General features: G+C 39.5%; 1 protein-coding gene across 3 annotated transcripts in view; it reads left to right on the top strand.

Annotated features, from left to right (window-relative positions):
• LOC306927516 (ryanodine receptor 1-like) overlaps window positions 1-18917 on the top strand; it is a 128094-nt gene that overhangs the window by 78582 nt on the left and 30595 nt on the right. The window contains exons 74-86 of one of the 3 annotated variants that reach the window (XM_079507275.1): window positions 3972-4142; window positions 4440-4499; window positions 4888-5022; window positions 5695-5807; window positions 6422-6518; window positions 7866-7978; window positions 8833-8884; window positions 10358-10453; window positions 14642-14741; window positions 16054-16133; window positions 16580-16656; window positions 16791-16864; window positions 18338-18349. In XM_079507275.1, the coding sequence (XP_079363401.1) occupies window positions 3972-4142; window positions 4440-4499; window positions 4888-5022; window positions 5695-5807; window positions 6422-6518; window positions 7866-7978; window positions 8833-8884; window positions 10358-10453; window positions 14642-14741; window positions 16054-16133; window positions 16580-16656; window positions 16791-16864; window positions 18338-18349 (1180 nt within the window). The remainder of the gene's footprint in view (window positions 1-3971; window positions 4143-4439; window positions 4500-4887; window positions 5023-5694; window positions 5808-6421; window positions 6519-7865; window positions 7979-8832; window positions 8885-10357; window positions 10454-14641; window positions 14742-16053; window positions 16134-16579; window positions 16657-16790; window positions 16865-18337; window positions 18350-18917) is intronic. The other 2 variants (XM_079507277.1, XM_079507276.1) reach the window with 2 other exon arrangements.

Here is an 18917-nt window from a genome sequence, read left to right as displayed (position 1 = left end):
AAATACACACATCATATCAATTCAATATACACACGTTTTTTCTTAAAGTAACATTCTACAAAAGGATACATATAAGTGGATTGATACAGCTGTAGCCAATGTCGAAGCCATATTCATCGCATCTGTCCTGCATTAAGAATCTCATATTTTATTATGACAGAAACACAAAAATATATTTTACCATCAACTCCTCCTGGTGCGGTAAGAGCTCTGTAACTTTACAGTAAAAAAAAAAAAGACTTCTGCAATGACTACAACTGTAACACCAAAAAGGGAGAGACACAAGATCAAACACCGGACGACGGGGCAGACCCCCCCACCCAGCCTGTGGGTGGTGCCCCTCACGTCCTGCCAGTGTGTGAGGGGGGGAGTCTGGATGGGCGCTTGATGAAAGAACTCTGCTGTAGAAAGGCGGGCTCATGGCACTGGGATCTTCCACTGGGCCTCAGGTCTGTGGTGAGAGCGCAGTGCCATCATCCTGCCACTGGAGTTTGCTCTTTAGTTTGATCAATAGTTGGATTGGAGTCGTCTTGTCTTTTTGCCATGTTGTTGGTTTCATTTTGGGTTTTTCTTGTGGAAGGTTGATTGATACGTAGCTTCTTTTTACTGTATTGCAGCTTTTTGTTTTTATTTTGCCTCTACTAGAGGATAACATTAGTCTTCCTCGCTGTGCTCATGTCTTCATACAGTAGGCTACCTCCCCGTGGAACCATTGCCATGGTTCAGATTCCTTTGCAACGCCCCCCCCCCTGCCTTCTCACCCACACCGAGCTAACACATGACCTGGTGCTGAAACTTAACTGTCAGCGGGTTTTGATGCAGACAATACTTCCTTGACATGTATTCAATAATATTACTTCAGAATTAATTACAGGAGGAGAAAATGCTTTTTGCGCCCTCTTTCCTCTAAGCTATAGCCTTTCATAACACACCGGAAGTGGTGTGCAGTTACGCTGACACTGCTTGGAGTTATATCCCATATTCACAGCACATGCACACAACACTAGGCATGTTTACAAAGAAAAGCAAACACACATTTAGATGCAGAGCTGAAAGTTTAAATCCCCCACCTCATATATCTGCCAAAGGATTTGAAGTTTTCTATTTGTAGAGCTGCTCCTCTCCTGTTATTGTGAGGCTGCCGTCACTGTGCAGTCATCTTGTTATCTCCACTCTCTGGCCCAAATCTTAACGCTTGATCAGCATGACCCATACAGAGAACTACAGTATGCACACACCCTCACAATGTCAACTGTCTCAAAGTGCATTGTGAATGCGCAGTGGTTTTCAAATGTTTTGTGCCCAAGGCACACCAACAGACAAGCCAAAATCTCAAGGTACACCTGTAGTCATAGCAAAACTAGCCCATCTACAAGCTCACAACGTGTCGAAACCTTGTGTGAGCTTGTAGTTCTTCTATTTTAGAAACTATTAAAAATACAATTTCATTATTATTCTTTTGCCTAGATAATCACAGAATAGGGATGCCTGGTTGAAAAGTGATAATGTACTTTGAGAACCACTTTGAGTGGTTCTTAAAGTGGCTAAATCATTGGTAACTCTGAGAGTGTGCAAATGGAGTTATGTGGCCTATTATTAAGCATAGTAAACTGGGCGTCCTTGAAATGAAAAAGATTTGAGAATCACTGATGTATGGACTCATGCACAAGGCCACGGAGCAGGCCTGAGCCGTGCAGATAACAGAACAGTAATTGTACCCTCACAGGAACAGGTCAGGAGTGCAGGGAGGCGAGCACAGGGACGCACACACTCTAGAGATTAGCCGTGTGTTTATCTGCTCATTCTGTAGTGTTACAGTAACCGCTTCCCATCGGTGTGAATCTAAACATGTGTCGTTGGCAATGTAGCTCTGTCACTCCCCCCAATGCTGCATGCATGACATGTTTAACTTCTCACCAGCTGCTGCTTTGATAATTCAACTCACACCTGCCAGTCTGCACATTCATAGAGGGTTGTCTTTTTACCTGATTGGCTTTTTATGTGGAATGCTGAGTGCATGGATGCTTACTTCAATGGATTGTACCAGCATGTTTCTTTTTGTTTTGTTTTTATCAATGCAATTGCGCTGATTTCCTATTCTGCAGCTAAAAGAATGATCCCTTCCAACCTCCCCTTGACCAAAGCCATACATTTCCCAGTTTCGCCCTCACCATTTCTGCTGTATACCCACTCCTTACTAGCCAGAGCTCAGAGGGATAATGATGTTTGCAGTCAACTCTGCCCTACAAAGACAACCAGCAGTAACCTCCAGTTGTGTGTGTTGACCAGACTCACAATATATATACGTGTGTGTGTGTGTGTGTGTGTGTGTGTGTGTGTGTGTGTGTGTGTGTGTGTGTGTGTGTGTGTGTGTGTGTGTGTGTGTGTGTGTGTGTGTGTGTGTGTGTGTGTGTGTGTGTGTCACAATATACATTACCATAGTTTTTTGTTTTTTCAAGGATGGCAAGAAAATTAGGCTATTTACTTGCTTGAGATATCATCATTATACATGTCAGGTGTAAATTTCGAACCAAAAAGCCATTGATAGAATGATCGCTAAGAAAATAATTAGGGATGCACGATATTGATATTTATGAGCGATATCCGATGACCCATTAATTACATGGTCAAATCGATCGATACCAATATTACACAATATTACACAAAAAATAGTGCATTCTTATTATCTGGTTTACTAGACATATTAATTATTAATTATAACGTATATGCACCTTTTCTTTTTACTTGTTTGTAGAGATGCAGGATATAATCAGTAGCATAGTCTGCCTGTCTCTGTCTCTTTAGGAGCATCAGCTGTTAGTGGGAAGGTGGGCTTACCATCTACTTAAAAAAATCATCAATAAGTTCAATATGAATATAATATTATAATGTAATATATCGGAATCGGTATCTGCCGATATGACCGTGGAAAAATAGTCAACAGTTGCAGACCCACTCCCTATGCTGTTCCTGCTGGTTACTGCTGGTTGGTTTTGCGGGGAAGCAGAATGCTCCCCTCCGGAAAGCTGAGATGAAGACGATCTATAAGGGGAGGTATGTGATGGAAGGCTGTGGTGGGAGATGATCCTACTGGAGCAGATCTGGGGCCGTAGACAGAATAAGCAGATCTGCTTCACTTTCAGTTGTTTTTTTAGCTTTTTGTTCATGCGTGTCTCATAGTGAGTTGCAGCTAGATATGTCTTCATACACAAGTCTGCCGGTGTTATGAAGGAGTTTCTGACTTTTGTGTGTGTGTTTATCCTTCCTTTAGCAAAAGGTAGGACGATGTTAATAGTACAGCAAGTCACAAGTGCTTGGAGAAGAACATCGCTGAGTATAATCTTTTGTCATGAATAGCAAAGAATCATTATTTGTGATATTAAGGCTTTTTTTGACCATGTTAATGTTTGCTGTTTTCCATTCTTATACAGAAGTCGAGTGGAGAGGTATTTTGTCGACATTCTTCATCCAGCATTATTTTGTGTGATGTGGAAAATAGAATGAGTTGCACTTTGTAAGAATAAAAAGAGTCCACACACCAATTAATGCCCCCAAGTGTAGGTTTACAGCGGTAGCGATTAATGTGCACTTGGGAACATGAATTGGTGTGCAGACTCTTTTTATTCTTACACTGTTTTTGGTCCGTCCAGCACCCAACCTAGTAGGCTTTAGATGTGCGTGTCTTTTGGTTGTTTTGCAGCCTCTTTTTTCAATTTGAATTGCACTTTGTGCCATGGAAGTGTCATAGGTAGCAATGCTGAGCATTATGGTATAGTAGCGTTGGTTGGTTTTATTGACAAGGCCTTTTGTCTGTGGAAATGACCTTGCCTGGCATTGAATCGAGACTGTCGTGTGTTCAATGCAACGCAGTGTTTGCTTTTGGTATGTTCACCTCGCACACGGTGGATTGTGCCCTGGCGCTTCATAAGAAAGCGTGAATGCCTCTTGGTCCTTTATTCTCTCTCTCCCAGGGTGGGGGCTCAGATGCAGAACGTACCAAGAAGAAGAAACGGGGAGATCGTTACTCTGTGCAGACGTCGCTAATTGTGGCCGCCTTGAAAAAGATGCTTCCCATCGGGCTCAACATGTGCTCGCCTGCCGACCAGGAGCTGATCAACATGGCCAAGATCCGATACTCTTTGGTAGCCTTTTTCTGCCTTTGAATAAACTACACCAAGTAGTTGTTTCTGAAGAGAATGGCATGCGTCACACTAATGACTTGACATAAAAATGCTGATTGGTATGATGTAAAAAAAAAGAAAGAAAAAAGTGACTTCTCCAGTGGTTGCATGTGTACTGTATTATTTGGATGCTGTGAACAAGCAATTCAAAGCTGTAAGGATGACTTCTTAACTTAAAAATGTATTAACCAGCACGCTCAGATTCTAGTCTTAACAGTTTAAGTTGTGATGATCACCGAAAGGTTGTTTTACTCACAGAGAGACACTGATGAAGAAGTGCGCGAATTCTTGCAGAACAACCTTCATCTTCAGGGCAAGGTAATGGGATGGTTCTGTAAGTTACAGCTATTTACAGTAAGTTGTTTGACTTTTCAATAATAATTACAGATGGAAAGTATTATGTTTTACATATTAAGATTACATATGTTCTAGTGAAACAGAAGATGTATGTGTCTCAGCCAATCACAACGATGGTGGCATATTTTTCATTTCAGGGTATCTTTAAAGAACCAGGAGATTACTTCTGCTTTTGTCATAGTTTGTAATCACATTTTTTGAGCTTCGATCTGTCTCTTTGGCAGTAGTAGTCTACTACTCACATGTAGTGTGTACAGACCCTGGAATTTGACACTTCCAGAGGTTGGGCCTTTAATTGTGCCACACTTTTTAGGCAGCGCTGGTCAGTGTCCCTGATTGTTGTGCATAGGTTGACAACCCATCCATGCGCTGGCAAATGGCTCTGTACAAAGAGATGGCAGGGAAGGCTGAGGATGCTGACGCCCCGCAGAAGGTTGTGAAGAGAGTGCAGGAGGTGTCTGCTGTCCTTTACCATATTGAAGTGGTGAGTAGCCAACATTGTCACCCAACACTGAAGCAACAACACCCAACAGGGTTGGATTTGTGGAAAATAGACATTTAGACATCTTAACCACTTAATGACACCACATCAAAACATTCCAGTATATTTTGATTGTCCATGAATATAATCTTTTTCCTTCTTTTTAAATATTTTCTTTCACATTGTTATAACGATCATTAGACTCAGACCTATATCCCAGATTCCTTCACCAGTCAGAGTTCAGTGTTTTAATGAATGTATGTGCAGGATGTAATATACAAGGGACTTCATTTATTTGACTACAATTTTATAAATAGTTTATTGTAAACCAAAAGTCCTCTCTCTCACACCGATGCCAGTGTGCCTGTGATCACCCTCCTTTGTGCCAATGTTCTCACCCCCGTGCCTAAGGTTGCCTACCTACCCCTGGTTTAACACACATACTGTACGTAGAGTAGAGTGGCAGCCAAGACTATAGATATAACCTTTTAAAGTTTGTTTACAGCCGTAAACGTCATGTGACGTGTTTAAAGGAGTGAGGTGCCCCTCACTTAATTAACACAAGTTAATTTCTTTATTTTGCCACCAGTGCCTCTCTCTCTCTCTCTCTCTCTCTCTCTCTCTCTCTCTCAAAAAAGCAATAAAACATAATATTATAAAACTCTGCTGGTCTAGACGGAGCGGCCCTTTAAGTCCAAGATGATGGTGTGGCACAAGCTGCTGTCCAAGCAGAGACGCAAGGCAGTAGTGGCTTGCTTCAGGATGACACCACTCTACAACATACCAAGGTACACAGTGATGGAACAACTACTCACATGTTTTACTGAAGCGAAAGTATCACAATGCTTCGCATCGCGGCACATTGTGAGCTTGTAGATCTGCTATTTTCAAATGGCCGAAATATATTTATATAGGGGTTAGCTGAAGGGGTTAGTGTGTTTTGTAATAATATATAATAATCAAAGTAACTAATAACTAAAGTGTTCAAATAACTGTAGTAAAGGTACAATATTTCCCTCAGAGATGTCGTGGAGTAGAAGTAAAAGTACTTTTAATTCTTTTTTTATAAACAAATAAAAAGTGAGAAATCAATAGACATTATTTTGGCATTATTTTATACATAAGAACTAAATTGTATTACTTGTCAGAGAACACGTGCAGGGTATTAAGAATACATTGGATTACTTTGCCGCATAATGGACTACTGTATGGACACAGTAGCTTTCTTTTAGGAATATAAATCAATGACCTGCAACTCAACAACTGGCTGTATTGTTTCTCTCTCACAGAAGCACTGAATACCAAAGCATTATACATTTACAAATGCATGAAAGACTCGAAGATAATTCTGTATATTGATTTATGCTCGTACATGTTGCGTGCGTGTTTGCTTCCATCACAGACACAGAGCTTCCAACATGTTCCTGGAGGGATACAAACGTAACTGGATCCACACAGAGGGATACTCATTTGAGGACCGAATGATAGATGACTTATCTGTGAGTTTACTTTGTGTCATTTTCCTTCATCTGGAATCTTTAGCTTAACAATGCCCCAGCAATGCTTTACATTGATGATGGAAGTCAAAGCTGCAGTCTGCTGGTACTGCTACGGTCCTTTAAAGTTAATCTCTAGTCGTGATTGCTTTTAGGACTGTAATCCATAACAAAAACAATTGTGGATCAAATTTATTTTGAACCAATCTGTATGGTACTATAGACTATGCTTGCTAATACATTATAACATAACACAACTGTGGTGCTCGTGCAATTCCAGTGGTCGTGCAGGAGAGGGTGAAACACACAAAAAATATTTTTTGATACCCCTCTAGCCCAGGTTATACTCCCCCTTGTAATTGTTTAACATCATCATTAGTTTATTAATAATGCATTATTAAGTAACATCTCTCTAGTCCAGATTATACCCCTATACTGTATACAGTAAAAGGATTATATAGGATTGGACAGGATATACAATATATAAATGGTGATGTGCGGAGAAAAGAACTCTGAACATTGTAATACAGATTCAGTTATGAAAAAAGGGGGTATAATCTGGACTAGAGAGAGACGTTACTTAATAACACCTTATCTGCACAGGCAAGGATCGAGCGTTCCGACGGCAATATCGCACGAAAAACTGTCCTGATGTGGAGTGTCTGAATAGGAGCATTTTGATCTCTCAACCAATAAAAGTTAATATACCGTAGGAGGGGTGGACGATGTCGCTGCACGGCGCGTTGTCGCTCGCGGTACGTCAGGACAGTCTCATTGAAAACTTGTATTCTAAGGAGATTTCATTGATATTCACATCACTGGCTGTGCGGATGTAGTGCAATGCATTAGTAAAATAATTTTGATGTAAAATGCATACCGGGTAATTAATAAGAAACACAAGGGGGTAGAATGGTATGTTTTATACCCTGGGGATAAACTGGACTAGGTTATAAACCAGGCTAGCCCACTTTAATATATAGTGGTACAGTTTGGTCGAGGATATATTTCGGGCTCTTACACCTGTAAGAACATGAATCCTACGCATTGCATCTTTAACCAAATTCAAGTCTGGGATCTTCCCAGTATTATAAAGTCGGTCTGTTGGCTCCTGACCAACTCCACTTACTTGACCCATTGAATGTTACAAGTGCCCTGCTCATGTGCAACTGGTCAGTACTGTGGACGGAAATGTGTTTCATTCACTGTCCTGCCCAGATTAAATATCAGTGTTCGATTTGTAACTATAGTATGAGAGGATAAAAATGAACGGCTACATTATGTACCCTCTCAGAGTGAATTAAACACTCAGGATTTGACTGTGCTGCTGTTGTCTTTATCCTTGTATCTCAGAAAGCCATGCAGCAAGAGAGGAAAGAAGAAGAAGAGGAAAAGACAGAAACCAAACCAGATCCCCTTCACCAACTCATTTTGCATTTCAGCCGTACCGCTTTAACGGAAAAGAGGTTCAACTAGTTCAGACTTTCACAATGTAGTAGCGTAACTGTGTGGCAGGGCATTATAGCTAACTAAAAACAAACAAAACAATCAAAAAATTTGAAACTGTTTCATTGCTTTGTTAATTGAAAAAATATATATCACAACAATGAACTATGCAAAACTAACTAAAACTAAATGGAATTGCATGTAAAATCAATCATCACCTTTTTACACGATCATATCTGATATCATGAATTCTTTCATCCAACCTTTTCAGTTTCCAACTAAACTAACTAAACCCAAGACTGAAACTAAATGAATACTAAACTAAAACTAAAGTCAATTTCTAAAACTAAATCAACTTTTACTAAAACTAAACTGAAATCTAACACCAAACAGAAACATGTAACAAAAACTAAAACTAATGATTATTTTTAAAACAATATCTCTGCTGTGAGGACAGTATGTTAAAGGGACACTCATCACCATTTTTTAGGGCTAATGTTATAGTCAGAGCCATAAAACAGAGCTGCTACCCTTGGTGTTAAACCACTCTGAATTGGTGCAAAATTGCAAATGTCTGTAGCTTGTGGAAAGACTACCTTGGATTGTTAGCACATAATATCCAATACAGAAAATTAATGAATATGGGATTTTGTTTGCTTCCGGCACCTCACTGTTGTGCTCTCTATGGAATGCATCGTAGATCATCTTGATCACAGTCTATTTCTGTAATGCACATTAAAAGTGTGACAGTGTCCCTTTTACGAGTTGGCATAATGTTTTAGAAAGAGTTTTAAGATATAGTTTTAACAGATTTAAGACCCACATGCACAGCTAAATTTCCCTTTGTTGACATTTGTTTTCGCCCTTGTTACAGCAAACTTGATACGGATCACCTTTATATGGCATACTCAGATATTATGGCAAAGGTGAGTCTTCATCACATCAGTTCAATTGGAAGTTCAGATGCATCTCCATAGATTTACCTATGCACGACAATATGAACTGATGTATTCTATAGAATGCTCCAGGGATAATATGAACTGATGTATTCTATAGAATGCTCCAGGGATAATATGAAGTGATGTATTCTATAGAATGCTCCAGGGATAATATGAAGTGATGTATTCTATAGAATGCTCCAGGGATAATATGAAGTGATGTATTCTATAGAATGCTCCAGGGATAATATGAAGTGATGTATTCTATAGAATGCTCCAGGGATAATGAATAAATATGAAGTGATGTATTCTATAGAATGCTCCAGGGATAATATGAAGTGATGTATTCTATAGAATGCTCCAGGGATAATGAATAAATATGAAGTGATGTATTCTATAGAATGCTCCAGGGATAATGAATAAATATGAAGTGATGTATTCTATAGAATGCTCCAGGGATAATATGAAGTGATGTATTCTATAGAATGCTCCAGGGATAATATGAAGTGATTTATTCTATAGAATGCTCCAGGGATAATATGAAGTGATGTATTCTATAGAATGCTCCAGGGATAATATGAAGTGATGTATTCTATAGAATGCTCCAGGGATAATGAATAAATATGAAGTGATGTATTCTATAGAATGCTCCAGGGATAATATGAAGTGATGTATTCTATAGAATGCTCCAGGGATAATATGAAGTGATGTATTCTATAGAATGCTCCAGGGATAATATGAACTGATGTATTCTATAGAATGCTCCAGGGATAATATGAAGTGATGTATTCTATAGAATGCTCCAGGGATAATATGAACTGATGTATTCTATAGAATGCTCCAGGGATAATATGAAGTGATGTATTCTATAGAATGCTCCAGGGATAATATGAAGTGATGTATTCTATAGAATGCTCCAGGGATAATATGAAGTGATGTATTCTATAGAATGCTCCAGGGATAATATGAAGTGATGTATTCTATAGAATGCTCCAGGGATAATATGAAGTGATGTATTCTATAGAATGCTCCAGGGATAATATGAAGTGATGTATTCTATAGAATGCTCCAGGGATAATATGAAGTGATGTATTCTATAGAATGCTCCAGGGATAATATGAAGTGATGTATTCTATAGAATGCTCCAGGGATAATATGAAGTGATGTATTCTATAGAATGCTCCAGGGATAATATGAAGTGATGTATTCTATAGAATGTTCCAGGGATAATGTCTGCTGGCCAACCTGGAAGTTACCTCCCCTATGGGTTCCCGCCACTGATTTACACTTTCTTTGTGTTTCTGTTTACCACTTAAACCCTATATTATTTCATTGGCCGGTGTCCCACAGGGGTCTATACTTGGCTCACTCCTTTTTTACAACGACACCAAATCTCTTTGCCGTATAAATCTTCTATTTTGTGTTCACCTATTATGACATGTGTGTGTGTGTGTGTTTTAGAGTTGCCATATGGGTGAGGAGGACGAAGGGGAGGAGGAAAATGATTTGGAAAAAGCTGAGGATGAGATGTCCTTTGAGGTGCGACAGTCAGAACTGGTAATGGGCGTGGAAGGGGCAGGGAACCGGGAACACACACTGGAGTGGTAGCTCTCTACGCATCGAGTGACCTCATTATCCACCAACCATTATCTCTTTTTCCATAACGATCTCTTTCTTATCTCTTTCCCCCGTCGCTCCTGTCTGTGTCCTGTTGGTCTGCGTGTCCTGTCCTCTGTGCCTGCATGCTGTGCCTCATGCATGTGATGTGTTATATCGCCGACACAGTGAGGAAGGGAACGCCACCATGAGTAAAGCCTGATTTATATTTGTGTCACACACCGAAAACACGCAAATCAGGGGTCCAAATCAATATGTCCGTACACAGACAAATGTGTCCATGGCAAAGACAAATGTTTTATTTTATTTTTTATTATTTGGTCATAAATACCCAATTACTGACTGTCAAGTCTCCAGGTTTTCTTCAGAATATTTTGTCTACAATCTTTTACACTCTCAGAGTTAAGGGGGTCCTTGCAAATAAAACATTTGAAAACCACGAGAAGTAGTTCTAATGTGCCATATTAAGTGTGATACATAATGTGTAGACTCTCAGAGTTACAGACCTGTTATGGTCATATTGTTTCTGGTAATATTATTGTCCACTCATGTTGTATGTCTGTGGCTCAAAAACAAATTGACAAAAATGTCCACCACAAGCCAACATGGCGATGACCCCTGCGCAAAAATGTGCTCACCATTAAGTATAACTCAGGCTTGAAGATTAAATGAAAGATTGTAATATTATGATTTTGAGCTTCTACTATGTAAGATAGGGTGTTTAAATTATACTATTGACCATAATCATCACACAGTGCTCATTTGGTCATCATTGGAAAATCCCAGGCTGTTGGGAGTAAGGGGCAATAATGCTACAATACTTCCTTTTATTGCCTCCACTATGATGATCTGTCCTTCATTACATTAACCTCTAAAGTGACTGACTAATAGCTCAGTCAAATAGTTGTTATCGAGACAGACTGTTGACTAACGTCAACTTTTGTCATCATGGATCAGTAGTGTATGCACACCATACTTCAAATCTGGATAATGACTAGCCTGGCTAATAAGCCAGACTCAAATCACACTGTCATGTGGTATTTGAGTCTGGAGATGCTGTGTATGGATCTTGTTTCCCGGGGGGCGGGTTCAAACATTTTCTCTTTGACGCAATTGGTCAGAGCTACTGTCAGTCAAAGGTCTCAAGCATTGAACGTCACTGTACCAAAGCCCGTCCATATTGCATACCGTGTCCCGATTGGCCACACCAGTTCTCTGGTGTAGGAAATGGGCGTACAATTGAGCCTCTCCAGACCGTAATCCGCCGGCAGGCAATTTTATTTTTGCCAACGGCTGATTCGGTCTGGCTTATTAGCCAGGCTAGATAATGACACTGTCAACTTCAGCTAGCTAGGATCAGGTTTTGGAAATTATTCTAAAGAAATTTAGAGACAGTCTGAGTACAGTCTGTTCTGCACCTATGGCACAGTGTTTAGTGTTTGGCCTTACCTGGGGAGCATGTAGACAACCATGTGTCTCCTCCAATACACATGGAAGCTGCCAGTTATGTCCTTGACAAAATAAGATTCACAAAACAGTGTCTTGTCAATGCCGTGAAGTAAAAAAGAAAAGAAAAGAAAACTCTTTAGTATTTAAGAGTCTAGGCATGTCAGATTTGTGTAGCTTCGTTCACACTATCAATAGCTAAAGATTAGACAGGCTACAATGTTACAGAGTGGTGTTTTAATATTGATTTAATTGTGAGGCAAGTTAGCTTCACTGTTTTTTTTTATATAGGTGTCCTTTCCATCGTCTTCCTAGCATAATTGTGTGTGAATATAGGAATGGTTTTGACACCCTGAATGTGCATCTTCAAAGGACATTTTGCAGAAAATAATTCGCCTAAACGTTATTATATTTACATGAGTCGGGGCAGAACTCTGAAAATGCCATTACGGGTCCCATCAAACTCCATTCAAAACATAAAAGTCTCTGAACAAAATTAACCCTTGCTGTTTCTTAAAATGTACGTAATTTAACACCACGTCTACTGAATAATCACGACACTCCTCCCTGTTCTGTCAGTCTCTCTGTCTCTCCCTCTGTTTACATCCTCCCCTCACTGTTTCATAATCATAACATATTCATTTGTATTAACCGAATGCTACTAACGAATGTCCCCTCTCCCAACTCACCTAGGTTACTGACAGACTACAGTGAAAGCCAGCATAGAATACACCACAATGAAAGCTTCCTTAGTCTTCATTCACATAGAGGGATGCTTTGGAACTCGACAATCTGCAAAACTCACATAGTGACGACAGACATCAGTCAGAGCCAGAGCAGGGGCCATTTGTGCTGAATTCCAAATATGAGGTCCAACCGCATTAACACATAGAGGGTTGTCCTTGGCCAGGCATACGTGGGTGGGGGGTGGGGGGGTGGTGTTGTGGGGTGGGTGGGTGGGTGTTGGTGCTTAGGAGGGTGTAAATGTGACAGTTGGGTCTGTATTGATGTTGGACACCGACAGTGGAATTCCCTGTTGCAAAATCCTTAGTGTTCATTTTACTCTCAATACTCATGATTTTGCAATGTATGGACTAGCTATTACAATTAGGTAAATACAAACCCTTTGTTTTGATAGTGGGTCAACTGTCTTCCTCCTACAGTAGGTTGAATACTATAAGTACAAATTAACAGGAAAGTTGATTTGATAGTGCTCAAGAAAATAGTGCTGGAGAGAAAATAGTCTCCAGCGCATGAATCCGTCAAACCATTTCTTTAAGCCGAAGTGCTGGTGAAATGACTTTGACACAGTGTAAGTCAATGTACAGTAGCGTCAACGAAGACACCTTGGTAAGCTGTATGGTCCTTTGCAAGGTCTTCTACCGCGACATGCAAGGCCATTCAGGGCTATTTGCTGTAGTCAATACGTTTGCTCCCAACCAGCAAACGTAAAGAAGTAGTTGTTGTTAACGATTCTGAAGACTAATAAACTGGAATGAGAGAATGTGTGTGAGTGACAGGTAGATAGCACCAATAATAATAATAGCGCAACAAACAAATACTTACTGTAACTGTAGAAAGAGCTTTGGCTAGCATAGAGGAAAAAGTGAACTAAGCCATAAATTAACCATAAACCACCCTACCAGAATATTTGTCATGAGTCATAAATAAACAAGCCATTAACAATTTCCTTACAAAGTAAAATGATGTTGGTACCCTGTACAATCCTGCGTGTTAATTTAACTCTGAGCGCGTACAAATATAACCATATAGGTCCATATGGTTACATGTACACTTAGAGAGTAACACTCCGGATTTTACAGTATATTGATTTGATGGTACCCAGTCAGATTATGAGTGAGCGAAGTGTGATTGTGGAATTGCTGAACATGAATGGATAGAACGGGCAACATTTTTCAAATCGGCACCTGTACTGTAGGATCAGATTGCCGACAGATTGGTCCAGAAGAATCCTGACACTGGTGGACTTAATGGTGGATTTAATTTGCTTGATTCATCTCAAACATTATACTTACAACAGCATTGGGAAAAGTGTCCTGAAGTCATTCATGTATGATAAAAAAAAATGTAAAAGACGATATAATTGTGCACATCTCAATGCCTATATTTAGGCCAAGTGCTGGATGTCAGGCATCAAGGCAAACATCAAGGAAGAGAAAGAACATCCGCACACAAGTTTCTAGAGCTCCGAGACTTACTTTATTTAGAGGCAACAAATTGCAACGTTTCGACCTACAAGGTTTTCATCAGGCAAATATGGGCATAGGCATATTTGCCTGATGAAGACCTTGTAGGTCCAAACGTTGCAATTTGTTGCCTCTAAATAAAGTACGTCTCGGAGCTCTAGAAACTAGTGTGTGGATGTTCTTTCTCTTCCTCAAAAAACGATATAATGACAGCAGAACGAAAACCTTAACTTTGTACATGTGTTCAAATAATGGTGTATTTTTGTTTCAAGTGAATTACAAATATTTAAGAACTGTATGACTTCAGTGAACATTGAACCAAGAACTAGTAAAAACTGATGGGATTAAATGAAATGCAGCATTTTTATGCAAGCAGCAAGTCCAAGATTATATAGGAGGTTCTGTTCTATCCATTCATGTGGAGACTTAAATGCAAACTGCAGGGACACTTACACAGTGGTTATGCTTAACATAGGAAAAAGAAATGGAGAAGCAAAGACTCCTGTACCAGCAATCCAGACTTCATAACCGTGGCGCTGCAGAGATGGTCCTGCAAATGATCAGCGCCTGCAAAGGTAGGTACACTTACGGCTGTGCAATATGTCAATATTACATTGGTATGATATTGACTGAGACTTCATTGTAATGATGTGAACATTGTTGGAAAGAGTACTCACATTTTTTACTTAAGTAAAAGTATCAATACTGCAATATAGAAATATTCTGTTACAAGTAAAAGTCTGGAATTCAAAATGTACAAAAGTAACAAAAGTATTGGCATCATAATGTACAAAGTACCAAACATAAAAGTACTCATTATGCAGACTGTCCCTTTTAAAGTTTTCAAAAAATATTGTGAAAATAGCAGATCTACAAGCTCACAATGTGTTGCATCACAAAACAGATTGTGAGCTTGTAGATCGGCTATTTTCTAATGGCCAAAATGTATGTTGGGCTGAAGTAGTTAATGTATGTTTTGTAATAATAATCGGTAACACTTTAGAATAACTGTCCGTTATAACTAGTTGATAAATCATTCAAACTCTACAAAGTAACTATAGTAACTAAGTTTTCAGATAAATGTAGTAGAGTAAAAATACAATATTTAGATGCAAGATGTAGTGGTGTATAAGTAAAAGTATTGGAAATATTCAAGTAGTACAAATACCTCAAAATTCTATTTAAGTACAGTACTTATTTAAGTAAATGTACTTTGTTGAGTTACTTTACACCACTGGATGTGATATGCAAGATGTTGTCTTTTCCTGGTATCAATCACTTTATACTCTTGTGTCTCAGGAAGCTGGTGGCCTGTTTTGCAAGTGCTGAATTTCCTCTGCAAGCTCTAGGGTGACCAGATGTCCCTCTTTGCGTGGGACAGTCCCTCATTTCCAAGACTTTTCAGACGTCCCACAAATTGAGACCCTGTCCCACATTGTGACTGATGACAGGCAATTGCATCAGTGTTCAAATGCCCTAATAGTTGGTCTCATTGTCTCTTCCTGCAAGATGTGTTTTTAAGCCTGTTAAAATAGCATAAACATAAAAATAAAGCATGATTTTAAAACAAAATGTGAGACACTAGAGGAGTTTATAAATGATAGCCAATAGGCCTATGGTCGAATATGACATCAAGGCATTTAATAGAAACTCAAGTAGTAAGTTGCTAACCCGGTACTCCAGTATCGCTTGTGTGGGACAAGTGTGATGGGGTCCCCCCATCGGTCCCCCCATCACACTTGTCCCACACAAGAGATACTTCTGTCCCTCAAATGAACAGTTTGGATCTGGTCACCCTAGCAAGCTGTCAGCAAAAGAAAAGTGTACTTGTGGTATTTAGTGCTTTATATAATCCTATCTGTCACTTTGTATGTTGTATGTATATAGGTGAGACTGGCATGATGGTGTCTGCCACCCTCAAGTTAGGCATTTCCATCCTGAATGGTGGCAACACTGAGGTGCAACGGGTATGTACACATCAATGGAGTACAAAAGGTTTTAGCCTTTGCGTGTTATTGATGATCGGTTTGCCAGATAAGAGTTTCTTCACATGCAATGTTGAATTTCATATGATCCAATACCAATTATGACCAGCTCCGTGGCCTTGTGGTTAGAGTGTCCGCCCTGAGACTGGGAGGTCGGGGTTCGATCCCCGGCCGGGTCATACCAAAGACTGTAAAAATGGGACCCAATGCCTCCCTGCTTGACACTCAGCATCAATGGTTGGATTGGGGGTAAGTCCAGGGAGATGATGTATGTCCCTGCGACATACTAGCGTCATGTCCAGGGGGTGTACTTGTACGTCAAGCTGCCTCACGCTACAGAAACAGGAGATAGGCTCCTGCCCTATGGGCCTCATGGCTTGGCAAGGCTACTTACTTTAATACCAATTATGGATGTCGTTTCTTTGCAGAAAATGCTGGAATACCTGAAGGATAAGAAAGATGTGGGGTTCTTTCTCAGCGTTCAGGCTTTGATGCAGACATGCAGGTCAGCTTCCATTCTCTAAAAGATGATTTTATACTTCACATAATGGCTGATCTACATGAAAATCACCGGTCATGTACAGTACATGTATATATAATATATGTGTGTGACTTGTTGTATATTTGTGACGTGCACAGTGTCCTGGATCTAAATGCCTTTGAGAGGCAGAACAAGGCAGAAGGCCTGGGCATGGTGTCAGAGGAAGGCACAAGTAAGTCACCACCAGACTGCAGTATTTTAATGGTTATACATTTCACGTTATATTTTCCACATGCAGGCGAAGTTTGTACTAAATCCTATCCGAAAGTTTTGAAATTTGGCTAAACCGGTTAAGCCCAATTAATCGAGCCCAATTTATGTTGTGCACGAGAAATAGTCGGTCTACAGTCTCATAACACGTTGCGAATGCGACACATTGAGAGCTTGTACTGTAGATCGACTGTTTTCTACACTTATAGTAGTAGCACAATGTTAGTCATTTGTATACTTGGCACCTTGTAAATAGAAACACATTTATGAACAAAGACATTTGACTTGTTATATAGAGTGTTTGTTTAGTAACTGGGGTCTCCACATCTCTCCAGCTCTTTAAACATACAATAACAAAACAAATTTAATTTAAGCCATGAACACATGTATCAACACAGAATCTATATGTAATTCTGAATGCTGATTATGCAAATTGGAGGATTTTTGTCACATTGTCATTGACACAACTGAGCTAATTAATTAATCAAATTGACAGAATAATATGGAAAGGCTCTGCAATTAATTCCATTCATCTCCCTGGAAGTGTTGTTCCATTGTGACTTTTAATAGTTGTTGATTTGAATTGAATGAGTCATGTCCTAACCTGAAGGTTTATGAACTGCAGGCAGACAGAGGGTGGGGATCACACTGTAATCAGGATATAATTGAAGGAGACAAGTGGGCAATAATATGTGGCTGGGCAATATGACTTCAAAGAAATTATTTAAAACTTTTGCCTCGATTACGATAAAATCAATGCGAACATCGCCAACATGCGACTGGTTGTGAGCTTGTAGATCGGCTATGTTCACTATTTTTGTACGCCATGATCCATTATACAACACAAATGTTGTGTCGATTTGTTGTCTTAATCAGGAAAAAGAAAAGAAAACATGACTTGATTATTTGATTACCTACATATGCAGGATTAAGTTGGTTATTGGTTCTAAATGTCAGTTTGATATATTATTTTTGGTTATTGTCCAGCCCTAGCAACTTAAATGCCACTGTCCTTAACCCTTCCAATTAACTTTTGTCCACGTCCCCTGTCTGACGCACCACTCTAACACCTTGAATTGGCGTTTCAGGGAATTACATTTTTACAGTATGTTTGTTTTATAATTTGCGTGTTGCTAGTTGAATTTCTAATTGGTCTTTTCCAGATCGGCATTTGACCCATAGTGCATTTTTTATTTTGTACCTGCACGGTGAAATCCGGAGCATCAATTGAACTCCGAAAGTTGACAAAAATTTACCCTGTTCGGAGTTGAATTTACACTCATTCACTGTGTTTAATCTTCACCCTTCCCATGTCCTAGTCCTCTACTGTTGTCAACACACTGATCACCCTCTCTCCCCTCCCCACGATCACTGCCTCCTCCTCCTACTCCTCCTACTCCTCCTCTTCCCTTGTCCTTCCTTTCATGGCCATCAGACAAAGATCGGGGTAAATTACATTTCTGTCCATCTGTCTATTTACCTTTCTCTTCTTTTTCTTCCTCTTTCTCTCCACTGTCCCCCCTGTCATTTCATCTCCTTTTTTTCTTATGCTGAGATTCCACCAAGAGGGGATTGGTTGCCACTGTCCATGTTAAAAAATAATGTATTTTATAGACAATTTGAAATATACAAAAAGTCTTCATGGCAGCCCCATGTATGTTGTCAGCTGTAATCGGAGGGGGAAAACATAGGTGTCACTGTTTATTAATGATTTAAAATATTGCACTCACAAACTACTGCACCTGCAAGTAGTTCCACTGTAATGTTACAAAATATATTAAAAATAGCTGCCGACACCACTAACTTTTGACTCTATTATGACAAATGATACATTTCTGCATTCATTCATCTGACAAACATATTTCAAATAACTTTAAACATATTTTCAGTCCTCCATCCATTCTCATCATCACTAAACATGGTTGCCAACATCAGTATGTTGGCAACGTGTGTTTTGCTGCACAATCACACATTGTGATTTGTGTCCTCCGCTCATATCGCCATATAATAACCTC

This window comes from Electrona antarctica (genome assembly GCF_951216825.1).
Source record: "Electrona antarctica genome assembly, chromosome: 8".
In the NCBI taxonomy this organism is placed as follows: Eukaryota; Metazoa; Chordata; class Actinopteri; order Myctophiformes; family Myctophidae; genus Electrona; species Electrona antarctica.
The sequence above is the reverse complement of the archived record's forward strand: the minus strand, read 5'-3'. Positions and strand labels throughout refer to the sequence as shown.